The sequence below is a fragment of the Castor canadensis genome, chromosome 17 (assembly GCF_047511655.1).
Source record: "Castor canadensis chromosome 17, mCasCan1.hap1v2, whole genome shotgun sequence".
NCBI classification, from domain to species: Eukaryota; Metazoa; Chordata; class Mammalia; order Rodentia; family Castoridae; genus Castor; species Castor canadensis.
The window spans coordinates 40,225,039-40,239,248 of NC_133402.1; the positions used below are offsets into that span (position 1 = coordinate 40,225,039).

The 14,210-nt window shown below is 54.0% G+C and overlaps 1 protein-coding gene across 1 annotated transcript; it reads left to right on the top strand.

Moving 5' to 3' along the window:
• Positions 1 to 1,736: 1,736 nt before the first annotated feature.
• On the top strand, positions 1,737 to 11,410 carry LOC109695737 (3-ketoacyl-CoA thiolase A, peroxisomal). The gene is made up of 12 exons (XM_020178456.2): positions 1,737 to 1,990; positions 2,157 to 2,250; positions 3,075 to 3,132; positions 4,924 to 5,003; positions 5,435 to 5,477; positions 7,205 to 7,303; positions 8,356 to 8,436; positions 9,582 to 9,772; positions 9,946 to 10,125; positions 10,365 to 10,420; positions 10,525 to 10,670; positions 11,017 to 11,410. Exons 1-12 carry the CDS (start codon positions 1,820 to 1,822, stop codon positions 11,090 to 11,092), a joined length of 1,275 nt encoding a protein of 424 aa, XP_020034045.2. The 5' UTR covers positions 1,737 to 1,819; the 3' UTR covers positions 11,093 to 11,410.
• Positions 11,411 to 14,210: the final 2,800 nt, after the last annotated feature.

Sequence of the window (14,210 nt, forward strand, 5' to 3'; positions counted from 1 at the left end):
TTACGTGGAGAGAGGCTAAGCACAAACTTGGTCTGGAAGTCACATTCCTTGCTCTGCAGGTAATCATCTGAGACAGCCACCGTCCACCTCCTCAACCAGCACTGTATATTTGGCCCCAACCTGGACCTTCAAATTGAAGAATAGTGGCAGGAGGCAGCACGCTTGCACGCTGCTTGTGGCCAGGGACAGGGAGGCTGTGGAAGGTGCCAGTGGTTTAGATCTCTTGCAGGAACTTCCTAAAGCCATGGCAGCCACATCCCAGCCTTGATGCTGAAGGGGCTGATGGGTTGCATTGCCTGCTGGGCATCCTCCTTTCCAAGTGTTCCTACATACTCCACCTTCCCTCCCTGTTGGAGAAGCTCTGCCTTGTATTAGAATCTGGAGACCTGTGCACTAGTGCTGAGTTGGGGTACCCTGTACCTGTCCTAGCAATCTCAGGGTCTGATGATACGGAAACCCAAAACCTGTCTTTTGAGATCCAGATGGGTTGACAGACCTGCCCACCAGGGTCTGGTGGGGGTGGGAGTGGTGCCTGGGGATGGAAATGACCCTACTTCAAGGCTATAGGAAATGTGCCTTGTCCTATCGGATCATGTGAAATGATATCCCTTTCACTAGCAATTTAGAGGTTCTTAGGTCCAGCCCTAGAGGATGGCAGGGCAGGAACAAGAAGGTACTCAGTCTGCCCTCTGAGGTGCTGGGTAAAACACAATCCTACCAGTAGAAGGATGGGTAGGGACTGACTAGGTACTGTCAGCGGCAACCCTTTAGGAGTCTGGGGCACCTTGTGGCCCTGCCCTGAAAAAGAGGGGGTCCGACAGGGCTCCCAGGATTGGGATTCAGAGGGTGCCCCGCCCTTTGGTGTCTGGGGCAAACACAGAACTATTCTCCTTGGTCCTGCCATTGTGAGTAGGGGACATCAGGTCATGCTCTTTAGGGTTGGGGACACAGTCCAGTCCTGGGAGCCCTGATTCATTCATTCATTCAACAGGTATTTAGTGATCACCAACTAAGAGTCAAGCACGTTGCAGGTTCCCGGATATAGGGTCCCCGCTGCCTTGGTGGAGACCATGCCTGGAGGGAAGGTGGTCACTAATTAGGCGAACACAAACAGGTGTAATATTGATAGAAGTGTGGGGTGTTCTCTATATAGTTAGAAAGCTTGTTACATTTGGGCATCTTTGTAAAAGGCCGGAAATCTCAAGTTGCCTCGTTCTTCTGCAAAAACTTCACTTCGTAGTAAGAATGAGGGTCTCAGAAGTATTTAGGTCTTAGGCTTGGGTCCTGGGACACCGGGCAGAGTAGATACAACTAGGAAAGAACAGGAGTCAGAGTCCCGATCTCGATTTCCATTCGCAGAGAGAAGCGGTGGACGGCGCCCCTGGCAGTTCCGCTCTCTGGCAGCGGGCAATGGGCAGACCTTAGAGGAAAGGCTCCAGGTGTGGTTCGGTTCGTTTCAAGAACCCCACAGGCTTTTGGGTCTCGCCTCCACTTTGGCTGCAAAGAGGCTTGAGAAAGCTGGAAGAGTTGCAGTGTGCGTTTCTGGGCGGGGCTTCAGAAAGGTTCACATTCTGTTCGGCCGCGGCAGCCCCCGGTAGGCGGGGCTTTGCTGGAGGCGTGTCGAGGCGGCTCCTCCGGCCGGCTCTGGAGGACGGTTCACACACGGTTCTCCTTCTGGTTGGCTGAGGCGGGGGTGGGCGGGTCCGCCTGGCTGGGCTTGGGGGCGGAGAGGCGGCTTTGCGCCTGTGCGGGACGCAGGTTTTAGTACTGAGTGTCTGCGGACAAACCCCCAGGCTGGTCAATCCGGCCCACCTGCAGGATGTGGAGACTGAAGGTAGTGCTAAGTCACCTGGACGGCCGGCTCAAGTCGGACCCGGCACTGCAGGTCGCTCCCTGCTCCAGTGGCTTCCCGCAGGCCTCGGCCGCGGACGTGGTGGTGGTGCACGGGCGGCGCACCGCCATCGGCAAGGCCGGCCGCGGTGGCTTCAAGGTGAGAATCCTTGGGCCGGGAGCCCGGGGGAGGGGGAGGAAGGTGGTCCCTGGAGAGAGGGATCCGGTCATCTGTTCGGTTTCCCGGAGCGGGAGGCGGTCGGCACCCGGGCTGTGGTCGCCTTGTCCCCCTGGGGTAGGGATGCGTGACGCTCACCGCTCTGCAGGACACGACCCCCGACGAGCTTCTGTCGGCGGTGTTGACCGCGGTTCTCCAGGATGTGAAGCTGAGGCCGGAGCAGCTGGGGGACATCTCCGTGGGTGAGCATACCAGCCTCCAGACCCTGTGCTGCGCCCTCCCCGCCTTCCTGTGTCTTCAGCCTTCCCACACCTCCGAACCCGAGTTTCACTGAGGGGAAGGGCGATGGACCCGCTGAGCTCACTGTGATGCACCCCTGATAGCCAGCCTACCCCAGTCCCAAACACTTGGGCACCCCACCCCCGGCACTGCGTATTAAGTGCCATGGAGAACAATGTTCAGTGGGAGATATTCTAAAGCCCAGGAGACGCTGGGAGGCAGGAGACCCCGGATTCTTTCCTCACACTGACATCCTGTCTATGCCAGGACAGAAGAGAGAGACAGTATCTTCCCCTCACACCCTACCCCCCCCAAACACCCATCTCCATTCCACACCTCATTTACAGATGGAGAACTGACCCACTGAATTTGCTCCTGAGGCCTGGAACTTCACCTGTTTCCCACCCCTGCACCTCTTTCCTTGAAATGTAATATATAATGGAATCAGTGTTTCTCCTCCCCATAGTGACAACAGGACTTGGAAGAGGACACTCCGGGGAGGTGTGCAGTTTCACAATCTCATTTCCCTCACCCACAGGCTCAGTTCCATTAACTGTCACATCTTGCATTGTGTTCCTCTTTGCCTAGTCTACGTTATGTTGAAGGGCAGAACATCTGCCCAGTCAGTGCTGTTTGGACCCTCCAGCATTGGGGCTGGTGTGATCAGGACAAGCTGTTGTGTGGCTGGCTTGCCATGCTCCATGAGCCTGCTGAGGGCTCATATTCACAGCTGTACCTTAGTACCCAGGACACCTGGACACTAAATAAAGACTTCTCTTGTTCATAGGCAATGTGCTTCAGCCTGGGGCTGGGGCCATCATGGCCAGGATCGCCCAGTTTCTGAGGTAATCTTTCTTCTAGCTGTGGTTTAGCCACTGTTGACTCTTTGGGGGCCCTGGCACCTGGAATCACAGCCTGTGAGTGGTGGAAAATCAGAGTGGAAAGGAGACCCCAAGGCAACCAGAACCCCACTTTTATGCACCCAACTTTTGCTGTACTTTAAAGGGAGAGGGGTATTACTTTGTCCTAAGCCAAAACACACAGTGTGTCAGAACTGGAGAAAGGTTCTCTGTGGCCTAATTGTACTCAAAGCCAATTCGTTGCTTACCCTTAGAAAGGGTAGATTCTCATATGTCAGATAAGTAACCACAAAAACATGCTGAACAGCAACTTTGCTTCCCTTGCTAGTTGAGCAAGCTTTATACTCCAGGCCCATCCCATCAGCAGAGGCTTGGAAATGGGACAGAGCCCAGGAGCAGCCCTGGTAATCTTGCCCTTCAGCACTTGTTCTCCCAAGATAGGGAATGAATGACTTAATTATTTCCACAAATAGATTTAGACCCAGTTCTTGTTCTTCCAGCTGTATAGAGTAGAAGTAATAGCATTATCCTAAGCTAGAAAGAGAAGCAAAACCTGTCAGAACTGAGCTGCAGACCTATCTTACATGTCTGCCCCAGACTAACCTTCCAGCCTCATCTCTCAGTTGCTTCCTCATCTTGACTTTTCCTCCATCAACCAGCCTGCTGTTCTCCCTACCCTCCACATTCTGTCCCTGAAGAGTGCTGTCCCTGTTTGCTCTCCCTGCCCTAGCTATACTCTGTCCAATACAAGTCTCACCATTGGGAGGCAAAATTCACCCAACCTGTCATGCAAAAAATGAGAGACCTTCTCTCTAGTAGGTTGCATGTGCTTCTCTACTTGTGACTTGGCCATTTGGCCCTGCTATTTCCATCTCTGCCAGTGGATTCTCTTTCTGTATAGTGGCTGGGCATCCTCTGGAGACCACCATTGTAGGCACCCCTAACGTGGTGCCTTATATTTGTAGGTATTTGGTGGAAATTTGGTGGCTTTGGTAAAGGAGTGGTAACCAGGTGTTCAGCAGACATATGGAGCCATTCACATGGAGGGCCAATGTGGAGCCTGGCCTAGGCACTAACACATCTTCCCAAGCCTGGCCACACAGCAGAATCATCCAGGTGTATTCACTTCATGAAATTCTGAGTGGGTCTGAGAAGGGCCTAGAAATGTCCCTGGGGCTTTAACATATTGGCCAATGGAGGTTACATTGGGAAGGCATTCCTAGTATCTCCCAGGGCTGAGCCCAATATAAGATGGGATCCCCCAGAGTAAGAGGTATAAGAATAAACATGCCCAACAGAGCACTTTTTCCAGATGGGGCAAGATATAACATGAAATGATATCACAGATCTGTGTTTTTAGTAAGGCTGAAGTATAGGGGTCGATGATGGCCTTGTTCTTGATATGCCTTTTGCTCTGGTGGCCTAGCAACAGGCCTCCTTCTCTGTTCCTTGGGGACAACAGAGATGTCTGGTTTTCAAAAGGAGAGAAAGGACCTCAGTGGCCCAAACATGTTTCCTGTGCCCTGGGTTAAGGAGAACCATGGAGTGGATGGGCATGCGCTTAGTGCCTCTGGGCAGCATGCACCTGCAGAGGCAGTCTGTCCAGAAGCTTCTCACCCCCCCATTCTATAAGTCTGCAGAGGTGGAAACGGGCTGTCAGGTTGTTCCCCTGGTCTGTGCACCGATAGGGACAGTCATGTGACTCATTAGCACAGCTCTGCTTTCCAAGAGCCTGTCAGGACAGGGCTGACTGGGCCATATCTCCTTCTGTTTCAGTGGCATCCCAGAGACTGTGCCTTTGTCCACTGTTAATAGACAGTGTTCATCAGGGTTGCAAGCAGTGGCCAACATAGCTGGTAAGTTGAGATTGGGTAGTGCCCATGACCATGGCCTAGCATTGGTCTGTCCCCTTGGGATTAGGTCAGAAAAAAGTTGCTGCCTGCTGGGCCAGCAGTAAGCATTTCTGAGAGGACTCTGGGAACAGGAGGGGAGGAACACCCATTACTTGCACACAAGCCTTTCCGGGCACTCCTGGGTCTTCTCTGAGGTTGTGCTCAGTTGCACCAGAGAATGGGTAGCAAAGGGGCTCTGCTGCTCCCATCACAGTTCAAAGCCAGCCCGAGAAAATAGTTTGTGAGACCCATCACAAAAAAGGGCTGGTGGAGTGACTGAAGGTGTAGGCCTTGGGTTCAAACCCCACTACCACAAAACCCCAGTACTGGGGCTCTGCTGCTCCCAGAACAGACTTACTTGGGCCACGGACAGTTACATAGTGCTTTTGTTGCAGGTGGCATCAGAAATGGGTCTTATGACATTGGCATGGCCTGTGGGTAAGAATTTCTTCCAGTTGGAGCTTATTAACCACCTGTGATGATCAAACCAATTTTACTCTCCTCAGGTTTCAGGGGCCACAATTTCAGGATTTTCCCTGAGCACCTGGAGGCATCTGGCTGGGAGTGTGCTCCCACAAATGCAGCCTAGGTGTGGCCCCCAGCGGTGACCCCTCAGCAATAGCTCACATCTCAGCAGTAGTGGGGGAGGGCAGTTAGCCTCCAAGCTTTCTTTACTGGAAATCTGTCAGGCTGGAAATGTGAATGAGCATGTTGGGAAAATGCAGCACTTAGACTTCCTTCTGTGGTTTTTGTTGATTCTCCATGCTGCTGAGAGAGAAGTGGAAGTTTGGTTCCCTAAAGCCAGGGACAATTCTCTATTGTCTAAATATCTATTCATTTTACTGGACTATTGACCCCTGTCCCTACCCTGGGACCAAGGTGGGAACTTCCAGCTGACTGAGTTCTGGGGGACAAAATCTCTGTTGTGATTTGGTCATTGTTACCTCCACCCAGATTGTGACATCACCTTTGCTTGCAGGAAATGGAACTGTAGAAATTGTATTTATAGAGCCTCCAGGGAAGAGAAAGGTGCTAGAAGGACAGGTTGATCTGTCTTTCAGATCCTGGTGGAGTGTTACTTGACAAGAAGTATTTCTGGCCTCTGCCAAGTTCTGGGCTGACTTGCACTGGGTTGTGTTCTATCCTATGTCTTAGTAGGAAGACAGCCAAAGTCTATTAAATAGTAACTGTGACGAGGCAAGGGCCATTGCCCTCCCTCCCCTTTGTTGTCCCTCCTCTTTCTGTCTTATTGGGGTAGAGCATGTGTGGGCAACATTTGCAGAAGGCTGGAGTCTTTGTAAGTTCCCCAGGTGACTGAATTCAAAGCAGGTTAAGGTGCATGGTACAAGTGTAGTAAAGATCAGGGCCAGGTTAGTACTGAAATCACAACCTTGCAGTTCCTAAAACAAGAATGTACATTTTCCCAAGAATCCCCACTGGGAGTGAGCTCTGGAGCCAAACTGCCTACCTGGGGTCCCAGCTGGTGACAATCCACATTCCTCTATTTCTCTAGATCCTCATGTGCAAATGGGGATTCCTGCCTCAGTTCTATCCATGTTGATGAAGGATTGAGTGGATAACACAGTTCACACTTGGGGCCTGAAACATGTGACTAACACTGCTAAAGACTCATGCCTGAAAATAGTTCCCACTAGTGCTAAGGGGGGGACAAACACACTCAGTCAGGGTTGCATGTTCTCATTCTTGAAGTTATAGGCTCTCCCCCACAGTTCCTTTGACCCCTCTACACTGGCCACTGCCCCTTCCTCTCCACCCATCCCACCTCCTTGTCTATGCAGGTCTGGGCACTCCATGATATGAGCTTTGTGATCACTTTAAAGATTTTCTTCTTCTGACTAAGAGGTTTTGGGGAAGGGCTGGGCTTTGGGGTGTTTCCTGTACTGTGGTGCCCACTGTCTGGCACAGCAGTTGTACAGTGCAGCAGGACCCTGTTCTTAGGAGTGCACATGGTGCAGGGCTCTGTCCTGGGCTGCAAGGCGAGACAGGGCTCAGCAGCTCTGAAGCCCCTGCTCTGCCTCACTGACCACATGCCCTGCTCGTGCTTTCTGGAGGACCCACTAGACTTCCCAAGGGCCCCTGGCTATTCCCCAGCACTACCTGAGGGTTCTAGTAGAATTCAACCCCTCCTTCTTTCTCTTCCTCAGGGTGGAGTCCATGTCCCTATCTGGTAGAATGAACCCTGGAAACATTACTTCCCGTGCGATGGAAAATAAGAAGGCCAGAGACTGCCTGACCCCTATGGGGTGAGTGCCATGCATAACTTGTGTACCTCAGCTCAGTTCTCTTCCTCATGACCGAGGCACTTTCTCATCTATGTGGATGGAAGTTCCAGCCTGGTTCCCCTTTCTCTCTGTGTTACCTCTTCTCCAGGGACTCTGGGCATGGGACCTGATGCTGCCCTTGACTCCCCTTTCCTGAGGCCCCCAAGTCTTCTCTAAGTCCCTGCATTTCCAAACACAGTCCACCCGGTCATGTCCCTCTGAGGTGCCCAGTCTTAGGAAGGATGATGGCAGCTATCCCCCAAGCTGGGCCTTATCACGTGCAACATGGGAAATAGGTTACATTTATCCAGCACCTGGTCTGTAGCTGGTCTCAGCTCTAGCTACCACCAATGCCCTTGGTGGAAAACTGACTTCGTGGATGTATGAGAAGGTAGAGGATTATGGAGGACAGTGCCTGGCTTTGTCCACATCCTATATTTCTTGTCCTGGAAAACAAGAATCCTGGGCCAAAAGACCTGGGTCCAAGGATAAGGACAGGCTTTCACTCAGCTGAGCAGTAGCTAGGTTTGGCCTTTCCAGAGGTGACATGGGCATCCTCATCTCCCCACATGACAGCACTTCTCCTTGGGCATAGGGGACTATGGCCAAGCATGGCTGGGTAGTACCCCACTTAGCCTCCTACCCCTTCCCTTTCTTTTAGTATTGGGGATTGAACTCAAGGCCTTTCACTTGATAGTCAGGCACTCTACTCTGAAGAACCATGCCCTCAGTGCTCTGCCCTCTTGCCTCTGCACTGAGGCTGCTAATCCAGGGACAAAAATTCTGCATGTGGGTACCTTCCCTCTGGGAGAGGGTATCTTTGGTATATGAGCCTCTGAGCATAGTCCAGTGCGGTGACTCCCTATTTGTGCCCTACATCATCCTGAGGGCATGTGTGCCACTTCCTCTTGTCATGCTGTCCCTCTGGTATGGATTGGCCCTGGGGTCCAGGAGTCTGAGCACAGCTCTACAGTCCCACCCAGGCCTCCAGGCTGCCAGACCCAAGCCCACCTGGTTTGCTGTTTGTGTTCTAGGATAACCTCAGAGAATGTGGCTGAACAGTTTGGCATTTCAAGAGAGAAGCAGGACACTTTTGCATTGGCCTCCCAACAGAAGTGAGTGCAGCTTGGCTGAAACATGGAAATGGCTGGTGATGAGGTTGTAATGGTCTAAGGTGGAACTAGGCAGTGAGGGGTTTACAGCCTCATGCTTCCAGATGGAGGTGGCAGGGGCCAGCACTTTGTGGGTTCATGGCTTCTCCAGGTCCTCTTACTGACTGTCCACATTGAGGTCTGAGTGTCTTCTCCCTAGCTGGGCCTTGGGTCTCTCTCTGTCACTGTAACATGGGCCAGGCCTCATCTCCTTTTGGCTGTGGCATGATGTCTGGACATGGTGGCCACTGGCTTCTTTAAGGTCCAAAGCATAGGGACAGCCTTGCTAGACACCTGTCACCCTAGTATCTGGGGCAGGCTGGGGCTGAGGAAGCACCCTGAGGCAGGGACAGGGGCTGGGGCTGAAATCTGAGAAACACAGAGCCTTGGGCCTCTGTCAGTGGCAGGCTAGGTTGGCCAGTCCAACCGTGCAGAGGACAGCAAAGTAATGGTCAGTGTCCTGAACAGATGACATCCCCCAGGCAGTGATTCCCAGCCTCTCAGGGAGAGGTTAGTATGTGCACTTTGGTTGAAAACTTTAGGTTCCTTATCATAGAAATGTCCTTGGGTGCTTGTATTTTGTACTTGATTATATTATACAGGGTCCCCTGAAAAGCCCTGTGCTTTTAATACTATGAAAAGCATCAAGGAGTTGAGTACACGTCACTTAAATATATGGAAACTGGAGAACAGGTGAAGTGGTATGGTGAAAAGGAAAGCTTGTAGAACCCAACATAAATATTCCTGGGGCTCCATCCTCAGTGTAATAGAGACCACACTTAGTCCCTGTTGGATGATAGACTACAAAGAGAGGGACACAACCTCTAGACTTCATTCTTCCCTTTGAGGTTGGAATTGGCCATGATCTGGCATGTAAGGTTGATGACAAAGGTGTCCCAGAAGGCCTTGGGTATGTTTTCCCATCCCAGGGACAGGTGGGGGTCCTGAGCAACCCCCAGGCAGTCAACTTGGGTTCCCTCAAGAATAGGCTTGTCCCCAAACTTCAAAGTCTAAGGTTGTATGTCTTCTTGTGAGGGCAAAAGTGGGGGCAGGAAGGAAGGGCACCCACTCCAAGGGAGCCTGAGCTTGGCTGTGCTTGGTGCTGGCAGGGCCGCAAGAGCCCAGAGCAGGGGCTGTTTCCGCACTGAGATTGTGCCTGTGACCACCACCATCCTCGATGACAAGGGCACCAAGAGGAGCATCACCGTGTCCCAGGATGAGGGTATCCGCCCTAGCACCACCATGGAGGGCCTGGCCAAGCTGAAGCCTGCCTTCAAGGATGGCGGCTCTACCACAGCTGGTGAGCCTGGGCAGGGGAGTGACTGAGCCAGGCTGGCTGTTCTATTCTGGGAGCATGGAACTGACCAGGGCACTTCACAAGGTGAAGTGGAAGGACTTCCACAAGGTGGCTGTGGAAGGACTGGTCCTTAGCCCCACCCTGATGCCTCCTCGCCCCAATCATTTATCCCCTAGGGAATTCTAGCCAGGTGAGTGATGGGGCAGCAGCCGTCCTGCTGGCCAGGAGGTCCAAGGCCAAAGAGTTGGGCCTCCCTATCCTTGGCGTCCTGAGGTCCTATGCCGTGGTTGGGGTCCCACCTGATGTGATGGGCATCGGACCTGCCTATGCCATCCCTGTAGCTTTGCAAAAAGCAGGTAAGGTGGCTCCTTCACACCCTAGACTGGATTTCCCTCCCACCCTACAGCTGGGAGGCACTGGGATTGGTCCTGTGGGTGCTGAGGAATGAAGGTGGGCAGGCTAGCACCCATACCAAGGCCTTTTGCACCCACTCACACAATAGAAGAGACAGACACACTAGGCACTTGGGACCCAGGGGAGACGCTGAGTCCTGCCCAGGGGCCACTGTCAGCTCAGGTCTATACCTTGCCTGCAGGGTTGACAGTGAATGATGTGGACATCTTTGAGATCAACGAGGCCTTTGCAAGCCAGGTGAGTCTGTCTCAGAATTGCCTGGGTCCTGGAAGTCCTATAGGAGTGGGTGGGCCAGCTGGGCAGGGTGCAGTAGAGGCTCCAGCGGCCCTGGCTTCTTGCAGGCAGTCTACTGTGTGGAGAAGCTAGGAATCCCCCTGGAGAAGGTGAACCCCCTAGGGGGTGCAGTGGCTCTGGGCCACCCCCTGGGCTGCACTGGGGCGCGACAGGTCATCACACTGCTCAACGAGCTGAAGCGCCGCGGGAAGAGGTGAGGCTGCTCCTCATGAGGTCATGGGGGATGCCCGAGCTGGGGCGTCTGAGGGGTGGGACCTGGGGAGGTGAGCACACAGACACTCCGAACTAGGGACTTAGGGGCGTGAGCCCTATCTTCCTGAAGGGCCAGCCTTGAATGTAACCCTGGCCGATAGAGGGCATCTGCTGCCTGGACTGTGTGCCAGGTGGGCAGTCAGGGAACCAATTTTGGACAGGTCTGGACTGCGGGTTTTGCATCCTCTATCCAGGAGACCCTGGTCCATGCAGTTCAGCCTGGGGGTGTGGGTGGTGGGCCTTGGTGGTTTGGCCTCTGCCCAGCCAACGCAAGTTCTATTCCCCAGGGCATATGGAGTGGTATCCATGTGCATCGGAACTGGAATGGGAGCCGCTGCTGTCTTCGAATACCCTGGGAACTGAGGTCCTGCTGGAGGTGCTGCCCAGACAGCCCTGCTTTGGTACCAGACAGGGACATTACAGAATCATCCACATGGGACATCCAGCACCTGTGGTGGTACAGGTGGACAAATCAAGGGACTTTACCTTAGAAAATGTGAACACAGATGACACAGTCCGGGAGCGGATGGGGTATTGGGCCACCCCCACAGTCCCCTGTAGCTGAGCCAAAGTTGGTGTGGGTCATCCAGGCCTGAGGGCCATCATGTAGGTCTTGGGGGGATGGTGACTTTTGGACAGGGTACATTGGATGTAATAAATGTGCTTGACAGCTGTGGTTTATCCAAGGGCCAGCTTTGGCCCTGCTGGTCTTCTCTGCCATCTGAGAAATGATTCTTCATGACTTGGTCTCCATGGTGGTGTGGCCTATGCTTTGTGTTATTTCTGGGGACATAGGATGCAGGGCCTTAGCTGTGACCCCTGCCATGGAAGGGGGCTCCTCCATCCCAGGAGCTGTTGGAGCCCCTGGTCATGTCCCTGGCACAGCAGACCGGATCCTCAGCCCTGCGCCATGTTATTCCCTCAGCTGAGGAGGGCTGTAGGGCAGGGATGCCTCAGAGCTGGTGATGTGCCATGTATCTCTCGTCATAAGAGCCTTGGCCCCGGAGCCGCAGGGTGCAGGCCTTCTCACCCAGCACGCCCTCTACCACCAGCATGGACTTGTACAGCTTTCTGCTCCTGAGAGACAGGAAGTGTGGGGAGGGGAGGACAAGTGAGGTAAGGAGATCCCCAGCAGTAACCCTAGTCCTATGGGCAGTGCCCAGGAGCCAGATAATAGCAGCTATTATCTGTCAATGAAGAACACCTGCAGAGAGGTAGAGGTTGGGGGTGTGCATTGGTGGGTCAGGCCGCCACCAGCCCACTGCTTGTGGAGATCCCGAAGACCTCAGCCTCTTTGGCTGCCTCCTTCTGTCCTGTGCTGAGGAGACAGGAGGACGTCCATGGGCACAGGCAGGTCCATGCGTTGTCCCACAAGACTTCATTTGCCCCAGGCCAGCCTGCCTCTCAGGTGTCACCTCTGGTCTGCCAGCAACACAAGACAGGGCAACCCAGGGATCACTTGGGATCAGAGACTGGCCATCTCCAGGAGTGACCATTGGCACCACCCCCTCAGGAGCTAGCCTACTAGGCCAATGCCCAGGGGCCCTTACTGGGGGGTCTTGCCCAGCCCCACTAGAGAGCAGTTGGCAGGCAAGAGGGCAACACATACCCATCACCACGGTCCAGTAGCTCTGGCAGCCACTGAGGTTCATCAGGTAGACCTCCCAGGCCTGCTGCTGGTTCGCAAAGCAGGTCCCAAAGTCCACCCAGCTGGTGGAGAGCTGCAGCTCAGGCACAGCCACAACAGCCTGCAGTAACACCACCTAGGGGCACAGTCTTAGACTTGATGGTAGATGGAGTGACTTTGCCCACTGCAGTAGGGCTCTGAGCTGGGGTCACTGGGGCACACCAAATTACTGATGTCTCTGAGCAAAACAGGGACAGCAGGTGGCAGAGGCTGATACTGCCATCATAGCCAGTGGGTGCTGGCAGGATTTGTGTGGCAACAGGCCAGAAGGAGCCCTCTGCTCCCCATCAGCCCCACTCCCATGGAGCCCTGTGCTCGACCTTCTCTCCTCCTTCCTCCCACTCCTCTTTCTATGGGGCCTGAAGCTCAGCTCTCCATAGCCCCCACATCACCTCCAGCTGCTGTCATACACCACTTGCTCCCTGTGGTCCCTGGCAGCTCACAGTGCTAGGGGACAAAACAGGGACTTGGCTTCCCACTTGGCCCATGACTTCTGGCCTCTCTTCAGCCCCCCTGCCCCAGTCCTCACCCTCAGCCCCAGATAGGCTCCCTGCTCCCTTGGCTCCACACTAGGGCCTGTGACCGGGCTGTGAAGCTCACCCTGGAGCTTCAAGTCCTCCACAGCTGCCTCAGGTGCTCACTGTCCCCATGCAGCAGCCCGTCCCCCAGTCTGTCAGTGTGGTTTCCCTTCTCCTTGATTAAACACCACATTAGGCTTCCCCACCACCTCCTCTAGGGAGCATCCCTGGTTTCCCACCCTCCAGCCCCTGACCTGGCTCTGAGCTCCTGAGTCATGTGAGGAAGGATGGCCCTCCTCTCCCTGGGCACAAGGCCTCTTCCAGGGCAGTCTGCAACCACAGTCAGGGACTGGGGCTCCTCATTGCTGAGGGCCTTTTCTGGCGGTGTCTTTCCTCTCACCCCATGGAACAGAGCCCAGCAGGTGCCACCCTTCTCCCTGCAACTTACCTGAGTGGTCTGGTTGGTGAACTCCAGGAACAGAGGCTGAGTAAACACCATCTCTTTCTCTCCATTCTCGCTCTGCTCAATATCCACTCCAGGCAGCATCTGGTCATCCGGGAGCTTCTGGTAGGAGAGCAGCTCCAGAGAGAGCAAGAAAGACACATTCACCTGAGCAAATGTGGACACAGTCATCTCAGGCTGGTGAGGGCAGACAGCACTTACCCAACTGAAGTCATGTCCTGCTGCCCTCTGGAGGCCCCTGCAGGTCCAGCAAGGGCGAGCCCTGGCCCAGGCAGCCTGCAGGGCCCAGATGAGCCCAGCTGCACAGCAAACAGCCCAGCAGTGCCCCCGTCTGGTGCATTCATTCTATGAGCACTGCAGGCACCTGCTCTGCAGAAAAGCCAAGCAAGCCCTTGCCTGCCCTCAGGAGTCAGAGGCCAAAGGGTAAGAGAATCAGCAAGTGCTCATTCCACTTTGCATAACCCGGGCCAAGGTGGAGCCCCTGGGCTGAGGATGGGCTTTGTCTTTGTCTTGAAGACATGAGAAGCCTGTGAGGGTTTAAAGCAGGGATCTCCCTGAGTCAGCTCTTCCTTTCTCAAGGCCACACTGGCCACTGTGGGGAGGTGGGCTGTGGGAGCATGAGTGGATCGAGGAGGCTGAGACCTGAACTTAGGCTTAGCAGGGTGAGGTTTGGATGCTGGCTCCCAAAGACAAGTCTGTGGACCTAGAGGTATAGGACCAAGGTACCTGTTGGTGGTACAGATTCCTGGGCCTCAGAGTCAGCAGCAGGTCAGTGAGACCCTTTATTAAAACCTTAGGAAGGTTTGACTATGT